Source organism: Colobus angolensis, unplaced genomic scaffold (genome assembly GCF_000951035.1).
Source record: "Colobus angolensis palliatus isolate OR3802 unplaced genomic scaffold, Cang.pa_1.0 Scaffold449, whole genome shotgun sequence".
Classification (NCBI taxonomy): Eukaryota; Metazoa; Chordata; class Mammalia; order Primates; family Cercopithecidae; genus Colobus; species Colobus angolensis.
The window spans coordinates 453,230-469,559 of NW_012117921.1; the positions used below are offsets into that span (position 1 = coordinate 453,230).

Here is a 16,330-nt window from a genome sequence, read left to right on the forward strand (position 1 = left end):
TGGGTCCGCCCCCGGCCCGCCGGGCACCGCGGCGCGCAGGTGGATGCAGGAGCGCACCGCTCAGCTCTCGTCGCCTCTCATTTGGTCCCCCGAGGTCCCGTGGGCGAAAGGTGGCGGAGATGTTTTCGGCGTGGGTGGGGAGGAGGGGAGCAATTCTGACTTTCTGTAGTGACAGGAAGTTGGAAAATGAAAGTACAGTAACTCAGTGCTTACCGAGGCCCGGTGAGGTTGCACCTCTTCCCCCGGACTTTGATCTCCTGTGGGGCACGCGCGGCCGTCCGTGTTTCTTCCTCTCCCCAAGCTCGCTAGTCATCCTGTGTCGAGTTTCATTTCTTTTGCTATTTCGCTCCAGCGGCCCCCCGCCCCTCTTTACTTTCCGCCTTGTGCACAGCTGCATCAAGGCTGGTAGCTTGGTTCCTGGGAAGATCAATTGGAAACATCTTTCGGGGCGGGATAGTAACTGGCCTTGGAAGGAAATAGGGATGTTGTTGACTGAAGTAGTCAAAAGTACACACTTGACTTTTTCTCCAGCTATTGCTCTTTGAAATTTGGGGGATTTAAATAAAGATTCTGGAGTTTTATGCCTCATCAGAATGGTCTGCCCATCTCTTTGGTTGATAGATAAGATCCTGTGTCCTCTTTTCCCACCCCCTGGCTTGGAAAACTTGGTGCTTCCATATTTAGGCTTGACAGCGATGTTTTCGTTAAAATGTAGTATGATTCAATATTTTCCCTTCAGGAACACTCTTCTTTTTGATTTTACTTAAACATTAAAACTGCATAAGTGGAATCTGTTCATTCCTAGTGAAGCAGTGTCTTCAAGTTTTATTGTAAGAATAGTGTAAGAACTGCAGGATCCTATACAAAGAGAATATTTTTTAGGAGCCTGTGTAGTTAAAAACGTCTGGTTACTTTTGGTTACTTTTTGACAACGGTGAGTATTTTGATTCGAAACTAGGCTTGATACTTGGTTTTAAGTAGCAGGCTGAAGAAAATTTGGAGACTTTGTGTTTTTTTGGGTCTTAGCTACTGTCTCTGAAAAATAGTTGGGCTATGGGTCACCACAGCAACTGGACTGTGTGTATTATAAACATGTTTAGGGTGGAAAAGGTTTTATTTAATAGAGACTTCCTTTCCTTAATACATTACTTCAACATGCCCACTTCTTTCAATTTAGCACAGGGATTGGTCTATCTTTGAAGTGTTAAAATAGAATCAATTATGTTTTCAGCCTTTACCACCTCAAAAATCAAACTCCTTCATTTGGACCAGTTAAGTGTTTTCTTCCTTTGTTATAATTTTAAACTTTAAAAATTGCAACTGTAGAAAACTCGAGATTCTTGTGAGAAGGAAAATCAAGTAATTTTCCTCTTTTTTTTTTTTTTGATAAGAATAAAAGGTTTTGTTTTGTTGTGTTTTTGTTTTTGTTTTTGTTTGAGACAAGGTCTCACTCTGTTGCCCAGGCTGGAGTGCAGTGATGTGATCTCTGCTCACTGCAACCTCCATCTCCCAGGCTGAAGCCATTCTCCCACCTCAGCCTCCCGAGTAGTCACGCACCACCATGCCCGGCTAATTTTTTGTATTTTAGGTAGAGACAGGGTTTCAACATGTTGTCCAGGCGGGTCGTGAACTCCTGAGCTCAAGCTCACTCCTTGGCCTCCGATAGTGCTGAGATTACAGGCATGAAGCCACCACGTAGTTTTTAGTAACTGTCCTAGGGGATTTTTTTCTCCAGGTCTTTTTTTTTTTTTTTGAGACAGGGTCTTGCTGTGTCTCCCAGGCTGGAGTGCAGTGGCGTGATTTCAGCTCACTGTGGTGTCCGCCTCCCGGGTTCAAATGTTTCTCCTGCCTCAGCCTCCCAAGTAGCTGAGATTACAGGTGCCCACCACCATGCCCAGATAATTTTTGTATTTTTAGTGGAGATAGGGTTTCACCATGTTGGCCAAGGCTGGTCTAGAACCGCAGACCTCAAGTGATCTGCCCTCCTTGGCCTCGCAAAGTGCTGGGATGATAGACGTATGCCCGGCCAGCTCTCTTTTATATGTGATGAAATCATTGAAGATCATAGTTAATACTACACTTTTTGAAACTAAAATGAAGAGTTTTGACTTAACTATATACGAAGACGTTAGGTGCTTTTCAGTCAAAAGAATAACGACATCATAATTGAATTAATAAAATACTCCTTTCCACTGAAAATGTCCATTTTATATCTTTGTTTGTCTCAAAATCATTTCTAATACTTCAGTCTAAAACCTCAAAGCCATTTTTTCTTTTTTTTTTTTGAAACGGAGTCTCACTCTGTTGCCCAGGCTTGAGTGCAGTGGCATGATCTCGGCTCACTGCAAGCTCCGCCTCCCAGGTTCAAGGGATTCTCCTGCCTCAGCCTCCCGAGTAGCTGGGACTACAGGCGCCCACCACTACACGCGGCTAACTTTTTGTGTTTTTAATAGACAGGGTTTCACCTTGTTAGCCAGGATGGTCTCCATCTCCTCACCTCGTGATCTACCCGCCTCGGCCTCCCAAAGTGTTGAGATTACAGGCGTGAGCTACTATACCTGGCCAAAGCCATTTTTCTTTTGCTGTCCACAACCTTCTATCGTAGACACACTAGATGCTAAAGAAGCATCAGCATTTTCCACAACAGCTCGGTTCTACCCTAAAGCAGCCAACAGCTCAGCAGCGTTTGACTGAATACATGCTGCTCCACTGATAACCAACAGGGAAGGTGCAAGTTTACCATCTGGAGAACACCTGTATTTTGGGGAATCTCCTTGAGTGCTCATTATGGAGACATTAATTTGTTGTTTTTGTCTTTTTAGATGTATAGCCGAGGCTTTAAACTTACAGGGCTCAAATGTTATCTACATAATAGGTATTAAGACTCTAGGATTCGGGTGTTGGAATTTTTTCAAAAACAAATGGAGTAATAGACACCCCATTTGTGTAGGCTAGAGACTCCCATTCTCTGTCTTTCCTTCATCATCTCACAAATGGATTCATACTCCACCCCTAAAAGCAGTCTTATATGAAGGTGATGTCTGGAAATGTGGAAATTGAGTTCTTGGCTTAAGATAATGTTTACTAGAAAGTAGTTTTAACAGGATTAGATTAGAAATAATTGTTTAAGTGGGAAAACTGTGTTGTAGAACAGTAACTTGCCATCATTAGGCATCATCAGAAGAAAGGCCTATCAGGTAAACTCAGAGACATAACAGGAAACCCCTACCTGCCTCCACCATGCTTAACGGATATAGTATAAAACTACTATTTTAGCCCCGCTTAAGTGAGGCTATGGGAAACTATGATTTACAGCGGGCACGGTTATTTAGCATTAAGGTAGCACTTCATATTTGTGGATTATTACCGGTATCTAATATGTAATGCTTTTTTTACAATCAATCAATGATGTGAGTGCTTTTATCCATTGGGAAAGTGGTTTCCCTAATGGATAGAGTATGTGACTTTGATGAAAGAGACTTGGGGACTCATGGCCTCAGCTTTTCCGTGAATTCTGACTGTGGGCATTATCTCTCCCTTTCTATCCTTTATTATTTTTGCATCGTTACTTTTAGATGACTATCTCTGTACAACCAGCTTCAAAGTGATAATCATGAGGATTATTGGAGGACATTCTCAGTGTTTCAGAAAAGTTATGGAAACCCAACTATTTTCCACTACAGTTTCTTATTTCTGCCCTTTTTGGAAGTAGGCATAGTTGACCCTTAAGGATCCCATCTTCTGTGAGTTGTTGTTAGAATTAGTCTGCCCAGACCTAACTTTTGTAATGTTTGTTGTGTTGTTTTAAACATCTTTATTGAAATATAATTCACATACCATAAAATTCATCTCCTTAGGTGTAATATGCTGTGGGTTTTGTGCAAGTATCAACACAATCTAAGTTTAGAATATTTTCATCACCCCCAAAAGAAACCCTGTACCCATTATGTGTCATTCCCCACTTCTCTTCCCCCCCCTTTTTGGCCCCCAGTCCTAAAGAATCACTAATCTATTTTCTGTGTCTATGGATTTTCCTATTCTGGACATTTCATATAAGTGGAACCATACAATATGTGGTCTTCTATGGACTGGCTTCTATTAGTCACTTGCATAATGTTTTCAAGGTTCGTCCTTGTGTGTGTGTGTGTGTGTATCTGTACCTCATTCCTTTCTATGGCTGGATGATACCCCATTATGAATGTGCCACATTTTATTTATCCATTCATCAGTTGACGGACTTTTAGTTTGTTTCTACTTTTTAGATGTTATGAATAATTCTGCTATGAACATTACTGTGTAAGTTTTTTTTTTTTTTTTTTTGAGACGGAGTCTCGCTCTGTCGCCCGGGCTGGAGTGCAGTGGCCGGATCTCAGCTCACTGCAAGCTCCACCTCCCGGGTTTACGCCATTCTCCTGCCTCAGCCTCCCGAGTAGCTGGGACTACAGGCGCCCGCCACCTCGCCTGGCTAGTTTTTTGTATTTTTAGTAGAGACGGGGTTTCGTCGTGTTAGCCAGGATGGTCTCGATCTCCTGACCTCGTGATCCGCCCGTCTCGGCCTCCCAAAGTGCTGGGATTACAGGCTTGAGCCACCGCGCCTGGCCTACTGTGTAAGTTTTTGTATGGACGTATTTTTCATTTCTTTTGGGTATATACCTAGGAGTAGAATTGTTGGGTCATGTGGTAAATTTGTCCAAAGTGGCTACACCATTTTACATTCCCACCAGCAATGTACAAGGGCTTCGATCTCTCGGCATCGTTGCCAATATTTGTTATTGTCTGTCTATCTTGATTATAGCCTTCCAAGTAGGCATGAAGTGGTTTCTTAGGTGGTTTTGATTTTTAGTTCCCTAATAGCTAATTGTGTGGAGCATTTTTTTTGGTGGTTTCCTCTTTATTGATGTGCCTCCTACTTTCCCCTCACAATTTCAGTCCCTTCCAACTACCCCCCAAAAAGAAGGTAGTAAAAGGAAGGGATTGCTGGGGTTCTGAGCCCCTTGGGCAGTCAGAAAAGGAACAGAAACCAAAACAACCACTGGATGTTACAGAGACTGACAATCAAGAAGTCTAAAGCAGAGTGGGAAAGGCAGGCAGAGAAAGGGGAAGAAAGGAGAAGGGAGAGGTACGAGATGCCAACTCCACCATTACCCATCCTAAGAGAGGCTGGAGAGAAAGCCTCAAACATTAAGAAGTGCTGGTCCTGAATGAGGGAGGTGGTGTTTGAGCTTGGAGGAGGAGGTCAAGAAAGGGAGGCCACCTCTCTTTGAAGAATGAGATGCCCCCCCCCCTTAAGCTCAGGGGCAGCCGCATCACAGACCGTAGACACTTTCATCACTGTAGGCAATGTAGAGAAAGAAGTCTTCATGGTGTTCCTGGTAGAGCTGACCCATTGTGGCACTGGTGGGCGGAATGACATTGTTGACAAAGAAAAACAAGGCATCCTCAGCTCGGAGATGAATTCGCTTCCGGATCAAAAAGTAGAACTGGGCCGGGTGCGGTGGCTTCACGCCTGTAATCCCAGCACTTCCGGAGGCTGAAGCAGGCAGATCATGAGGGCAGTAGTTTGAGACAAGCCTGACCAACATGGTGAAACCCCGCCTCTACTAAAAATACAAAAATTAACTGGGTGTGGTGGTGGGTGCCTGTAATCCAGCTACTCAGGAGGCTGAGACAGGAGAATCGCTTGAACCCAGGAGGCGGAGGTTGCAGTGAGTCAAGATTGCGCCACTGCACTCCAGCCTGGGTGACAGAATGGGGCTCCATCTCAAAAAAAAAGAAGTAGAACTGACCAACTGTGAGATCAGAAGGCACCAGGTTATTTCTTTTTGTCCAGGTCTCCTATCCAAGCCTTGGGAGCTTTTTCTACTATCACCGGCACCGGGTCCGAGTATTTCGTTCCAATCTTCTCGCTCTGGGAGCAGCGCGTTTCTTGAACGAATGCTCTTCTTTGTACACGCACTTCATCCTCCCGGGAACCAGGCTGAACCAGCCTGGGCTGAGGGAACCTGGGGGAGCCGGATGGGGGTGGTGGTGATAGTGGTGACATGTGGGCAGATTCAGCCAATGTAGAGCATTTTTGTGTGTGTTTGTTGGCTATTTGTGTATCTTCTTTGCTATGATGTCTTTTCAAATTCTTTGCTTTTTTTTTTATATATATATTTTGGATACAGGCTCCTTTTGTGATACATGGTTTGAAAATATTCTCCCATTTGGGGGATTATCTTCTCACTTGATGGCATTATTTGTAGCACAATGGTTTTAAATTTTGATGTAGTCCAGTTTTGATCTGTTCTTGTAGTGTTTTAATGGTATTGATTTAATTTGTTTTCAAACTATTCTAACCCATTGAGATCTCATTACTAGAGAAAGGAAGGTTTTTTGTTTTTGTTTTTGTTTTTGTTGTGTTGTGAAGTATTCAATCATAGGATTCTTAGGACACACTTATACGGATTTGGCCAGAATTTCTGCCCTAAAGAATTCTTCCTAATAGAAAGGTGTTTTGAAATTCTATGAGGAAAATACCTTTATGAGAGAGCATTCCTTGCTGCTCCTTTGCCTAAACCAATGGTTATCTACCAGGATGATTTTGACCCGTGGGGGAATATTTGGCAATGTCTGGAGATATTTTTGATGGTCTCAGTGGGGTAGGGGGTGCTACTGGCATCTAGTGGGTAGAGGCCAGGTATGCTGTTAGACAAACTGCAGTGTACAGGACAGCTTCCCACAACAAAGAATTATCTGGCCCCCAAAACCAATAATGCCAAAATCGAGAAACTGTGGCCTAAACAGGGAGATCCTGAAACTTAAGATACTAAAAGATTTTTCTTCAATCCATGTCTTGATAATCACATAAAGGTTGCTAATCAAAGGAGAATTTTTGCAGATGGAATCCCTGTGGACAGAACAGTGACAGAAAAATTAAGAGAACACTTTGTTGAATTCAAAATGCTGTCAATTTGTATGTAAATGACATTTATGGTGATGGAAACCAGTTGGAGCAAAAGTAGGTTATTCCCTGCACCTCAGCCCCTGCGCCATCCTGAGATAGACACAAACACACTCGCAGGCAAATAACCAAATCGGGCTGATTTAGACAGATGCTGGAATGGTGGTCTCCTGAGAGAATACAGCAATGGGATTTTAGGATTCAGATTTAACAACAGTGATTGACAGTCACTAGTGATTGACAATCATTGTCTTTTGCTATAATTTAGGGAACTAGCTTCTTCGCCTTGCAAGTTGCTTGTTGCTTAAGGCATTTCTTAAGCAGCGTGGCATCCTTAAGAGTTTGGACTCTGGGTCCAGATTGCCTGGGCTTAGATCTTAGCTTCACCATTTCCTTGTGTGATGTTGGACAAGTTACTTAACCCGCTTATGAGTCAGTTTTTTCTTATGTAAAATGAGGATGCAGTAGTATCTACCTTATAGAAATGTGGGGATGAATTCATACATTTAGAGCACTTAAAACAGTGCGTGACATACAGTGTTAAATAGGCTGTTAATATTATCACATATCTTATCTATATTGTTTCAGCTCATTGCTATGGACAGTGCTATCACCCTGTGGCAGTTCCTTCTTCAGCTCCTGCAGAAGCCTCAGAACAAGCACATGATCTGTTGGACCTCTAATGATGGGCAGTTTAAGCTTTTGCAGGCAGAAGAAGTGGCTCGTCTCTGGGGGATTCGCAAGAACAAACCTAACATGAATTATGACAAACTCAGCCGAGCCCTCAGATACTATTATGTAAAGGTAGTACACATCCTGATCTTACACTATACAGAGAACCTCAAGACAAAAATGATTCCTTCTTGGTTGGGTACGGTGGCTCAGGCCTGTAATCCCAGCACTTTGGGAGGCCAAGGAGGGTGGATCACCTGAGGTCAGGAGTTCAAGACCAGCCTGGCCAACATAGTGAAACCCCATCTCTACTAAAAATACAAAAATAAGTTATCTGGCCGTGGTGGGGGGCACCTGTAATCCCAGCTACTCAGGAGGCTGAGGCAGGAGAATCATTTGAACCCTGGAGGGGGAGGTTGCAGTGAACCGAGATCGCGCCATTGCACTCCAACCTGGGCAACAGAGTGAGACTCCATCTCAAAAAAAAAAAAAAAAAAAAAGAATGATTCTTTCTTTTCTGTTGAGGTTATAGATACCAATGTCCTAGTTTATTTTAATCCAGTGTATTTTACAGCTTCAGCAGTTTGGAATTAGGATACAAGATATAAATGTTCTGGCTGTATTTCTACCAAATCTTTTTTTTCTTTTCTTTTTTTTTTTTTTCTTTTTTTGAGACAGAGTCGCTCAGGCTGGAGTGCAGTGGTGCGATCTTGGCTCACTGCAACCTCTGTCTCCAGGGTACAAGCTATTCTCCTGTCTCGGCCTCCCAAGTATCTGGGATAACAGGTGGCCACCACCATGCCCGGCTAATTTTTTATTATTTATTTATTTATTTCCTTGGTAGAGGTGAGGTTTCACCATGTTAGCCAAGCTCGTCTCGAACTCCTGACTTCAGGTGATCCACCTGCCTTGGCCTCCCAAAGTGCTGGGATTGCAAGTGTGAGCCACCATACCCAGCCACCCCAGATCTTATTTATTAACTTACTCCCATTACACATATTTTATTCCTAATTACAGTTATCTTTGAAAGGAAAAGTATGTACAGAATTGGAATATGACAAAGGCAATTTGAGATTCTTGAGGATAAATAAATATTCTCATGTGTGTCATAATTTACTTTAAAAATTGTGAAGCCTGGAGTAGTAGCTAATGCCTGTAATGCCAGCACTTTGGGAGGCTGCAGTAGGAGGATCACTGGAGCCCAGGAATTCGAGACCAGCCTGGGCAACACAGAGAGACCCCGTCTCTACAAAAAATAAAACAGCCTGGTGTGGTGGTGGTGTACACCTGTAGTCCCAGTGCTCAGGAGGCTGAGGCAGGAGGATCGCTTAAGCTCAAGTGGTCGAGGCTGCAGTGAGCCATGATCACACACCACTGCACTCCAGCCTGAGTGACAAGTAACCCTGTCTTAGGGGAGGGGCCGTGTCATATATGTGTATATACACACACATATATATCTACATATATATACTTGTTTTATATCTTAATTTTTAGTTTTAGTTTAACCCAGGGAATACAAATTAACACCTTATACCTTAAGTAGTAGTTGTTTATACACAGAGTTGGTTTTTTAGTTAAAGTATCTGAGATCTTAGTTTCTTTCACTTTTTTTTTTTTTTTTTTTGAGACAGAGTCTCACTCTGTCACCTGGGCTGGAGCGCAGTGGCGTGATCTCAGCTCACTTCAACTTCTGCCTCCCAAGTTCAAGTGATTCTCCTGCCTCAGCCTCCCAAGTAGCTGGGATTACAGGCACCCACCACCACGGCTGGCTACTTTTTGTATTTTTAGTAGAGATGGGGTTTCACAATCTTTACAGGAGGCTGATCTTGAACTCCTGATCTCAGGCAGTCCACCCGCCTTGGTCTCCCAGAGTGCTGGAATTATAGGCGTGAGCCACCATGCCGGGCTCTTTCACAGTTAAGTGGTTGATCTTACCAGCTTTCCTGTCTGGAGATAAACTGGAATTTCTGAAGGAAGTAAGAACCTTAACAGATACTATGTTCTAAATTCCTGTTTTGCAGCTGGGTGCAGTGGCTCACACCTGTAATCCCCAAACTTTGGAAGGCCGAGGTGGGTGGATCAGTTGAGGTCAGGAGTTCAAGACCAGCCTGGCCAACAATGCAAAACCCCATCTCTACTAAAAATACAAAATTAGCCGGGCATGGTGATGTGTGCCTATAATCCCACCTACTTGAGAGGCTGAGGCAGGAGAATTGCTTGAACTGGGGAACCAGAGGTTGCAGTGAGCTGAGATCGCACCACTACACTCCAGCGTGGGTGACAGAGCGAGACTTCATCTCAAAAAAATAAATAAGTAAATAAATTCCTTTTTGCTTACTCAGGATGTGTATGGGTTATACCTTTGGAATTGTTTGAGATTGCAGTTCAGGGACTTCTAACCTGTACACATACTTGGTTGAGAGTGGTAAGCAATTAAAATCCTTCAGCTTTTATGTAGCATATTCGGTTTTGTTAATAAGACATTTAAGTGTTCTTGCCTTAACTTCTCCATAATAGTAGGGACTGTGTTTGGTATGGCTAGATGAATTTAGGTGATTTTGAAAGTTTTAAGTAAGTGACGTCTACTTCTAAAATGGAGAACCTTATTGCGCCAGCTTTTTCTTTTTTTTCTTTTTTATAGACCAAGTCTTGCTCTGTCCCCAGGCTGGAGTGCAGTGGTGTGATCTTGGCTCCCTGCAACCTCTGCCTCCTGGGTTCAAATGATTCCCCTGCCTCAGCCTCTTGAGTAGCTGGGACTACAGGCGCACGCCACCACACCCTGCAAATTTTTTCTGTTTTAGTAGAGACGGGGTTTCACTATGTCGGCCAGACTGGTCTCGATCTCCTGACCTCGTGATCCGCCTGCCTTGGACTCCCAAAGTGCTGGGATTACAGGCGTGAGCCACTGCACCTGGCCGACACCAGCTTTTTCATGAACTATGGGATATAAGTTTATAAGAAAGGATAAGAATGCTGGGTTTTTTTTTTTAAACCTACAGAATATCATCAAAAAAGTGAATGGTCAGAAGTTTGTGTACAAGTTTGTCTCTTATCCAGAGATTTTGAACATGGATCCTATGACAGTGGGCAGGATTGAAGGTGACTGTGAAAGTTTAAACTTCAGTGAAGTCAGCGGCAGTTCCAAAGATGTGGAGAATGGAGGGAAAGAGAAACCACCTCAGCCTAGTGCCAAGACCTCTAGCCGCAATGACTACATACACTCTGGCTTATATTCTTCATTTACTCTCAACTCTTTGAACTCCTCCAATGTAAAGCTTTTCAAATTGATAAAGACTGAGAATCCAGCCGAGAAACTGGCAGAGAAAAAATCTCCTCAGGAGCCCACACCATCTGTCATCAAATTTGTCACGACACCTTCCAAAAAGCCACCAGTTGAACCTGTTGTTGCTACTATTTCAACCGGCCCAAGTATTTCTCCCTCTTCAGAAGAAACTATCCAAGCATTGGAGACATTGGTTTCCCCAAAACTTCCTTCCCTGGAAGCCCCAACTTCTGCATCTAACGTAACGACTGTTTTTGCCACCACACCACCCGTTTCGTCTATACCCCCTTTGCAGGAACCTCCCAGAACACCTTCACCACCACTGAGTTCTCACCCAGACATCGACACAGACATTGATTCAGTGGCTTCTCAGCCAATGGAACTTGCAGAGAACTTGTCACTGGAGCCTAAAGACCAGGATTCAGTCTTGCCAGAAAAGGACAAAGCAAATAATTCATCAAGATCCAAGAAACCCAAAGGGTTAGAACTGGCACCCACCCTTGTGATCACAAGCAGTGATCCAAGCCCACTGGGAATACTGAGCCCATCTCTCCCTACAGCTTCTCTTACACCAGCATTTTTTTCACAGGTAACTCGCTCTTTATGGTATCACCATTGCTTTCATTTATTTGCCCTTTTAAGCAAATCCAGAATTAAGTTTGCTTTCTTTTACTTAGGTTTGTCTTAGAAAGGTTGTGTGTGACTATCATGTGAAAGTTACCCCATTTCTCATCTTAATTAGGATTGCTAAAATAGAAAGTTTGGAGTATTTTCTTAAAAAATTCATTGTTCTACAATTAAATAAATATTTTGATTTTTCTGCTTCCTCCTAAAGAAAGTACACATGCTCTCTCGCTCTCTCTCGGTCTTATAAAACTCGTTGGTATCTTATAAAACAGCGATAATCTCAAGTTAGAAAGCAGTAGGTCCTGAGAACCGTAAGAAAAATGACCAGTGTGATGTTGAGTAACAAGTTGGTACAGTTACTTTAGTTATTTATTAACCTGCTCATCTCATAGAACATTTTAATAGATTTTTCCCAGGCCTCATTATTAAAAAAAACCAAACATGTTGGTGTCTTGGTTACCCATTATTCCTCTGTACCTGAATTCAGGTTGGTTTTTCTATTTGGAAAAGACTTTATAAATGCTGACTTAAAAAGAGGTTAAGTACCAGAATCTCAGAATTTACCACCAAATAACTCATCCATGTAACCAAAAACCACTTGTACCCCCAAAAACTATTGAAATAAAAATTTAAACATTTTTAAGTAGTTATTATCACCTTTATCTTTCTTAGCTTGTAAAAATCATTTATGAGTTATGATAAAATTTCAGACTTGGAGATAATTGGAGTGGAGGATAGGGCAATATTTAGGTTTGGGTTATTTGTATGCTATTTCAAGGATAAAACAACCTGGTAAGTCATTCAGTGAATATTTTTGCTTTGTGTATTGCAGACACCTATCATACTGACTCCAAGCCCCTTGCTCTCCAGTATCCACTTTTGGAGTACTCTCAGTCCCGTTGCTCCCCTAAGTCCAGCCAGACTGCAAGGTGCTAACACACTTTTCCAGGTAATTTTATAAAAGTCTGTCTTCTGTAGTTGGAGCATGTTAAATGAAGAAAGAGGCAAAAAGGCAGGGTCCCACTATTCAGTTTAATCATTATAAAACTTCTATTTAATAAATATTCCTTTTTTATTTTTTTGTGATGGAGTCCTTACCATGTCGCCCAGGCTGGAGTGCAGTGGCATATCTCAGCTCACTGCATCCTGCACTTCCCAGGTTTAAGCGATTCTCCTGCCTCAGCCTCCGGAGTAGCTAAGATTACAGGTATGCACCACCACACCTGGCTAATTTTTGTGTTTTTAGTAGAGACCGAGTTTCACCATGTTGGCCACACTGGTCTCCAACTCCTGACCTCAGGTGATCTGCCCACCTTGGCCTCCCAAAGTGTTGGGATTACAGGCGTGAGCCATTGTGCCCTGCCCAATAAATATTCTTTAGATTTATTTTTGAATTTCCAAATGTTAATTTTCTAGCTGGCAAACAGCTTGGATAAATACAGCAAAGTTTCATTTTCATTATTTACTATTACATTTGAGTTAGACCAAGAATTGTTCAATACTGTAGGAGATTTAGAGCCCACCCCAACTTTTTGTCACTAGAAATTCTCTATTTAAAAAAAAAAAAAAAATGGGCCAGGCACTGTGTGGCTCATGCCTGTAATCCCAGCATTTTGGGAGGCCGAGGCAGGAAGATCGCTTGACCTCAGGAGTTTGAGACCAGCCTAGACAACCTAAGGAGACCTTGTCTGTACTAAAAATAAAAAAAAAAAATTAAATTAGGCATGGTAGCACGTGCCTGTAGCCCCAGCTACTTGGGAGGCTAAGGTGGGAGGACCGCTTAAGCCCAATAGATCAAGGCTGCAATGAGCTATAATGGCACCACTGCACTCCAGCCTGGGTGAAACAATGAGACCTTGTCTCAAAAAAACAAAATCCTCTCTCTCTCTCTCTCTCTCTCTCTCTCTCTCTCTCTCTCTCTCTCTCTCTCTCTCCCTCTGTCTCTCTCTCACACACACACACACACACATTCGGGGAATCTCTGCACATAGGTTCCTTCTTTTAATTAAGGATTTTTTTTTTATTTTTTTTGAGATGGAGTTTCGCTCTTGTTGCCCAGGCTGGGATGCAATGGCGCTATCTCAGCTCACCGCAACCTCTGCCTCCCGGGTTCAAGCAATTCTCCTGCCTCAGCCTCCTGAGTAGCCGGGATTATAGGCATGCCCACCACACTAGGCTAATTTTGTATTTTTAGTCGAGACGAGGTTTCTCCATGTTGATCACTCCTGACCTCAGGTGATCCGCCCGCCTCGGCCTGCTTCCCAAAGTGCTGGGGTTACAGGCGTGAGCCATTGTACCCAGCCCAATTTTTTTTTTTTTTTTTAAATAGAGAAAGGTCTTGAAAATGGTACATCAAACACTCCCGTTTCTCCCTCACTCAGAATTGATAATCAACATTTTATATATACATTTTTTAAAAAGTGAATATTATCTCTTCACCAAGGTGTTAGGAAAGTTCTTGCCATTCCTAATGGGTTTAGCCATTATTTTGCCCAAAACACCTAGACGTTATAACCTAAAGACTTTCTTGGAGTCAGTTCATTTACTTATTCAGGGTTGACTATCTCTGATTTTCTTATATTTTGTAATTTAACTTCTCATTCTTTTAGAAATGGAATGGTAGGGAAAAAGAAGAAAATTAAAAATCTACTTCTGCTTTTTTTTTTTTTGCAAACATTTAAAATTATTGAATAGGAAAAAAAGTTGAGACTTTTCCATATGTTTTTTCATTGCCACTCATGAGCAGATTGAGTTATAGAGTCAGGTGAGACCTTAAGCAAAGTCATAGTGCTCCTATAGCTTCAGCCTGGAATCTTCCTATAGAGCTGGCCTCAGAATACTTGATGGGGAACCCTTTTCTATTATGAGCACCCTCTAACTATCTGTACCTTTCTGAATCTCTTTTTGAGGGTTTATGATTTGCTTCATAATTGAATTACACTCTATAGTGCATATTGCCATTTTCTCGAACTTTCTAAAACCTTCATTTGAGGTTAATTGTAAACCTGTGTACCTTAGGATATGAAGGAAGGTACGGTTGTTCTTTGTTTCTACTCCATCAAGGTAAGTTGGAGAATGTTAATATTTAATATGTTAGGACAAACGATTTTTGTTTTTAGTTTTTGTTATGACATCATATTCTTTCATGATAAACAGCCACTGCCTTTGTCCTGTAAGCCATTGTTGTGTTTTGCCTCGGGTAATAGAGTAGGACAGAAAGTAAAAGCTGGGGTTGAGTAATAGGATGATAATGTGTTTTGTTTTATTTCTCAGTTTCCTTCTGTACTGAACAGTCATGGGCCATTCACTCTGTCTGGGCTGGATGGACCTTCCACCCCTGGCCCATTTTCCCCAGACCTGCAGAAGACATAACCTATGCACTTGTGGAATGAGTGAACTGAGGAACAAAGAACAGGGAGACATTCAACATGATTGCATTTGAAGTGAGCATTTTATAGTTCTACAGTGTTAATAATAGACTGTTGTGATTTTTGCCATCCCCATTGAAAGCATCTTTTTAGGATTGTCTTTGAATAGGACTCAAGTTGGACTATATGTATAAAAATGCCTTAATTGGAGTCCAAACTCCACCTCCCTCTGTCTTTTTCTTTTCTTTTTCTTTCGTTCTTTTCCTTCCTTTCTTTTCTTTTCTCCTCTTTCAAAATGTTTTGAGCTTTGTGCTGAAGAAATTTTTGGTGGGGTTCAGTGGTTGTGCTTTGCAAGAGCAATGAAGAACACAGTTACTCCTTCTGTGTATTGGGACCCTTTGGCCAGGAAAAATTGTGCTTAGAATCTGTTATTTAAAGAAATATTTGTGAAATGAATTGGTGTCTTTAGGACTAAGTGTGGTCTGTAGAATGGCTTAAAATGAGCTGTTCCTAAGCAGGGGAAGAAGAAGGATCATTCCTATTCATACAAAGTAAGATTGGAGCAGTCATACTGGGGAGATTGTTTTGTGTGAACTATAACATGTGTAAGCAACTCCATGAAAAGGCATCTTGTTTACGTTTATTCAGGGTGGGTCTCATAGCCATATGTATGTATGATCCTGTCTGAACCTGTCAACAGAGCGTGGAGCTAGTCTATTTCACTGTAGAAAGATTTTTAGACCTGGGGTTTAAGACAGTTTTTGGAACACCTAGTGAGAATGTGGGACTTCACATCTAGCACAGAAATGCTGTTTGCCCTCTGGGTGGTATGATTATATGCCCATGGAATACAGCATGGGCAAGGATCACTTTTAGGAGGATGAACTTGGATTTTGAATATTTGAAACATCTCTGAGTAAAAGATTTGATCAAATAACTTGAAACAACATGTAGGGGTTTTCTCAATTGGAAGATAACCAAGTGAAGGACCCTGTGCTTTTCCTGTTCATTTTACCTCATTTTCTGCTAAATATTTATCACCTTTCTTTTATGTTTAAGGTTGTTAGAGGTTATGATAGTTTTAAAGATGCAATTAGGAAGGTAGAATTCAAAGCGAAGCCTCCCCAGTCAGTAGCGAAGTAAAGATGTGCTTATTTCTTTCAACTTTTTTGTTTTTTAAATGGGGAAGAGCAGAGTTCATTTAGGAATGCTTATACATAGGGATTGGATTGTTCATATTAGTAGTAAAAAATGTAGTCCTTCTTCTCTACATTACCAAATTTTTAAAATATTACCATATGTTAATCAATGCCAGGTACAAATTTGTTGGTTCCCCAAACTGAATTGATATCAGTATCACAGTGGAGTCTTTTGAAAAATTTGGCATTAAAGTCCAGGATTAAATTATATGTTGTCACCATTTATCACCACTACTAC

At 41.9% G+C, this 16,330-nt stretch overlaps 1 protein-coding gene and 1 pseudogene across 1 annotated transcript in view; one reads left to right on the forward strand and one right to left on the reverse strand.

Annotated features, from left to right (window-relative positions):
- LOC105523014 (solute carrier family 45 member 3) overlaps positions 1 to 15,349 on the forward strand; it is a 49,581-nt gene extending 34,232 nt beyond the window's left edge. The window contains exons 6-9 of the mRNA XM_011957728.1: positions 7,532 to 7,747; positions 10,615 to 11,487; positions 12,358 to 12,474; positions 14,799 to 15,349. Coding sequence (XP_011813118.1) covers positions 7,532 to 7,747; positions 10,615 to 11,487; positions 12,358 to 12,474; positions 14,799 to 14,897 — 1,305 coding nt within the window. The 3' untranslated portion in view covers positions 14,898 to 15,349. The remainder of the gene's footprint in view (positions 1 to 7,531; positions 7,748 to 10,614; positions 11,488 to 12,357; positions 12,475 to 14,798) is intronic.
- Positions 5,307 to 5,961, reverse strand: LOC105523015 (annotated as a pseudogene).
- Positions 15,350 to 16,330: the final 981 nt, after the last annotated feature.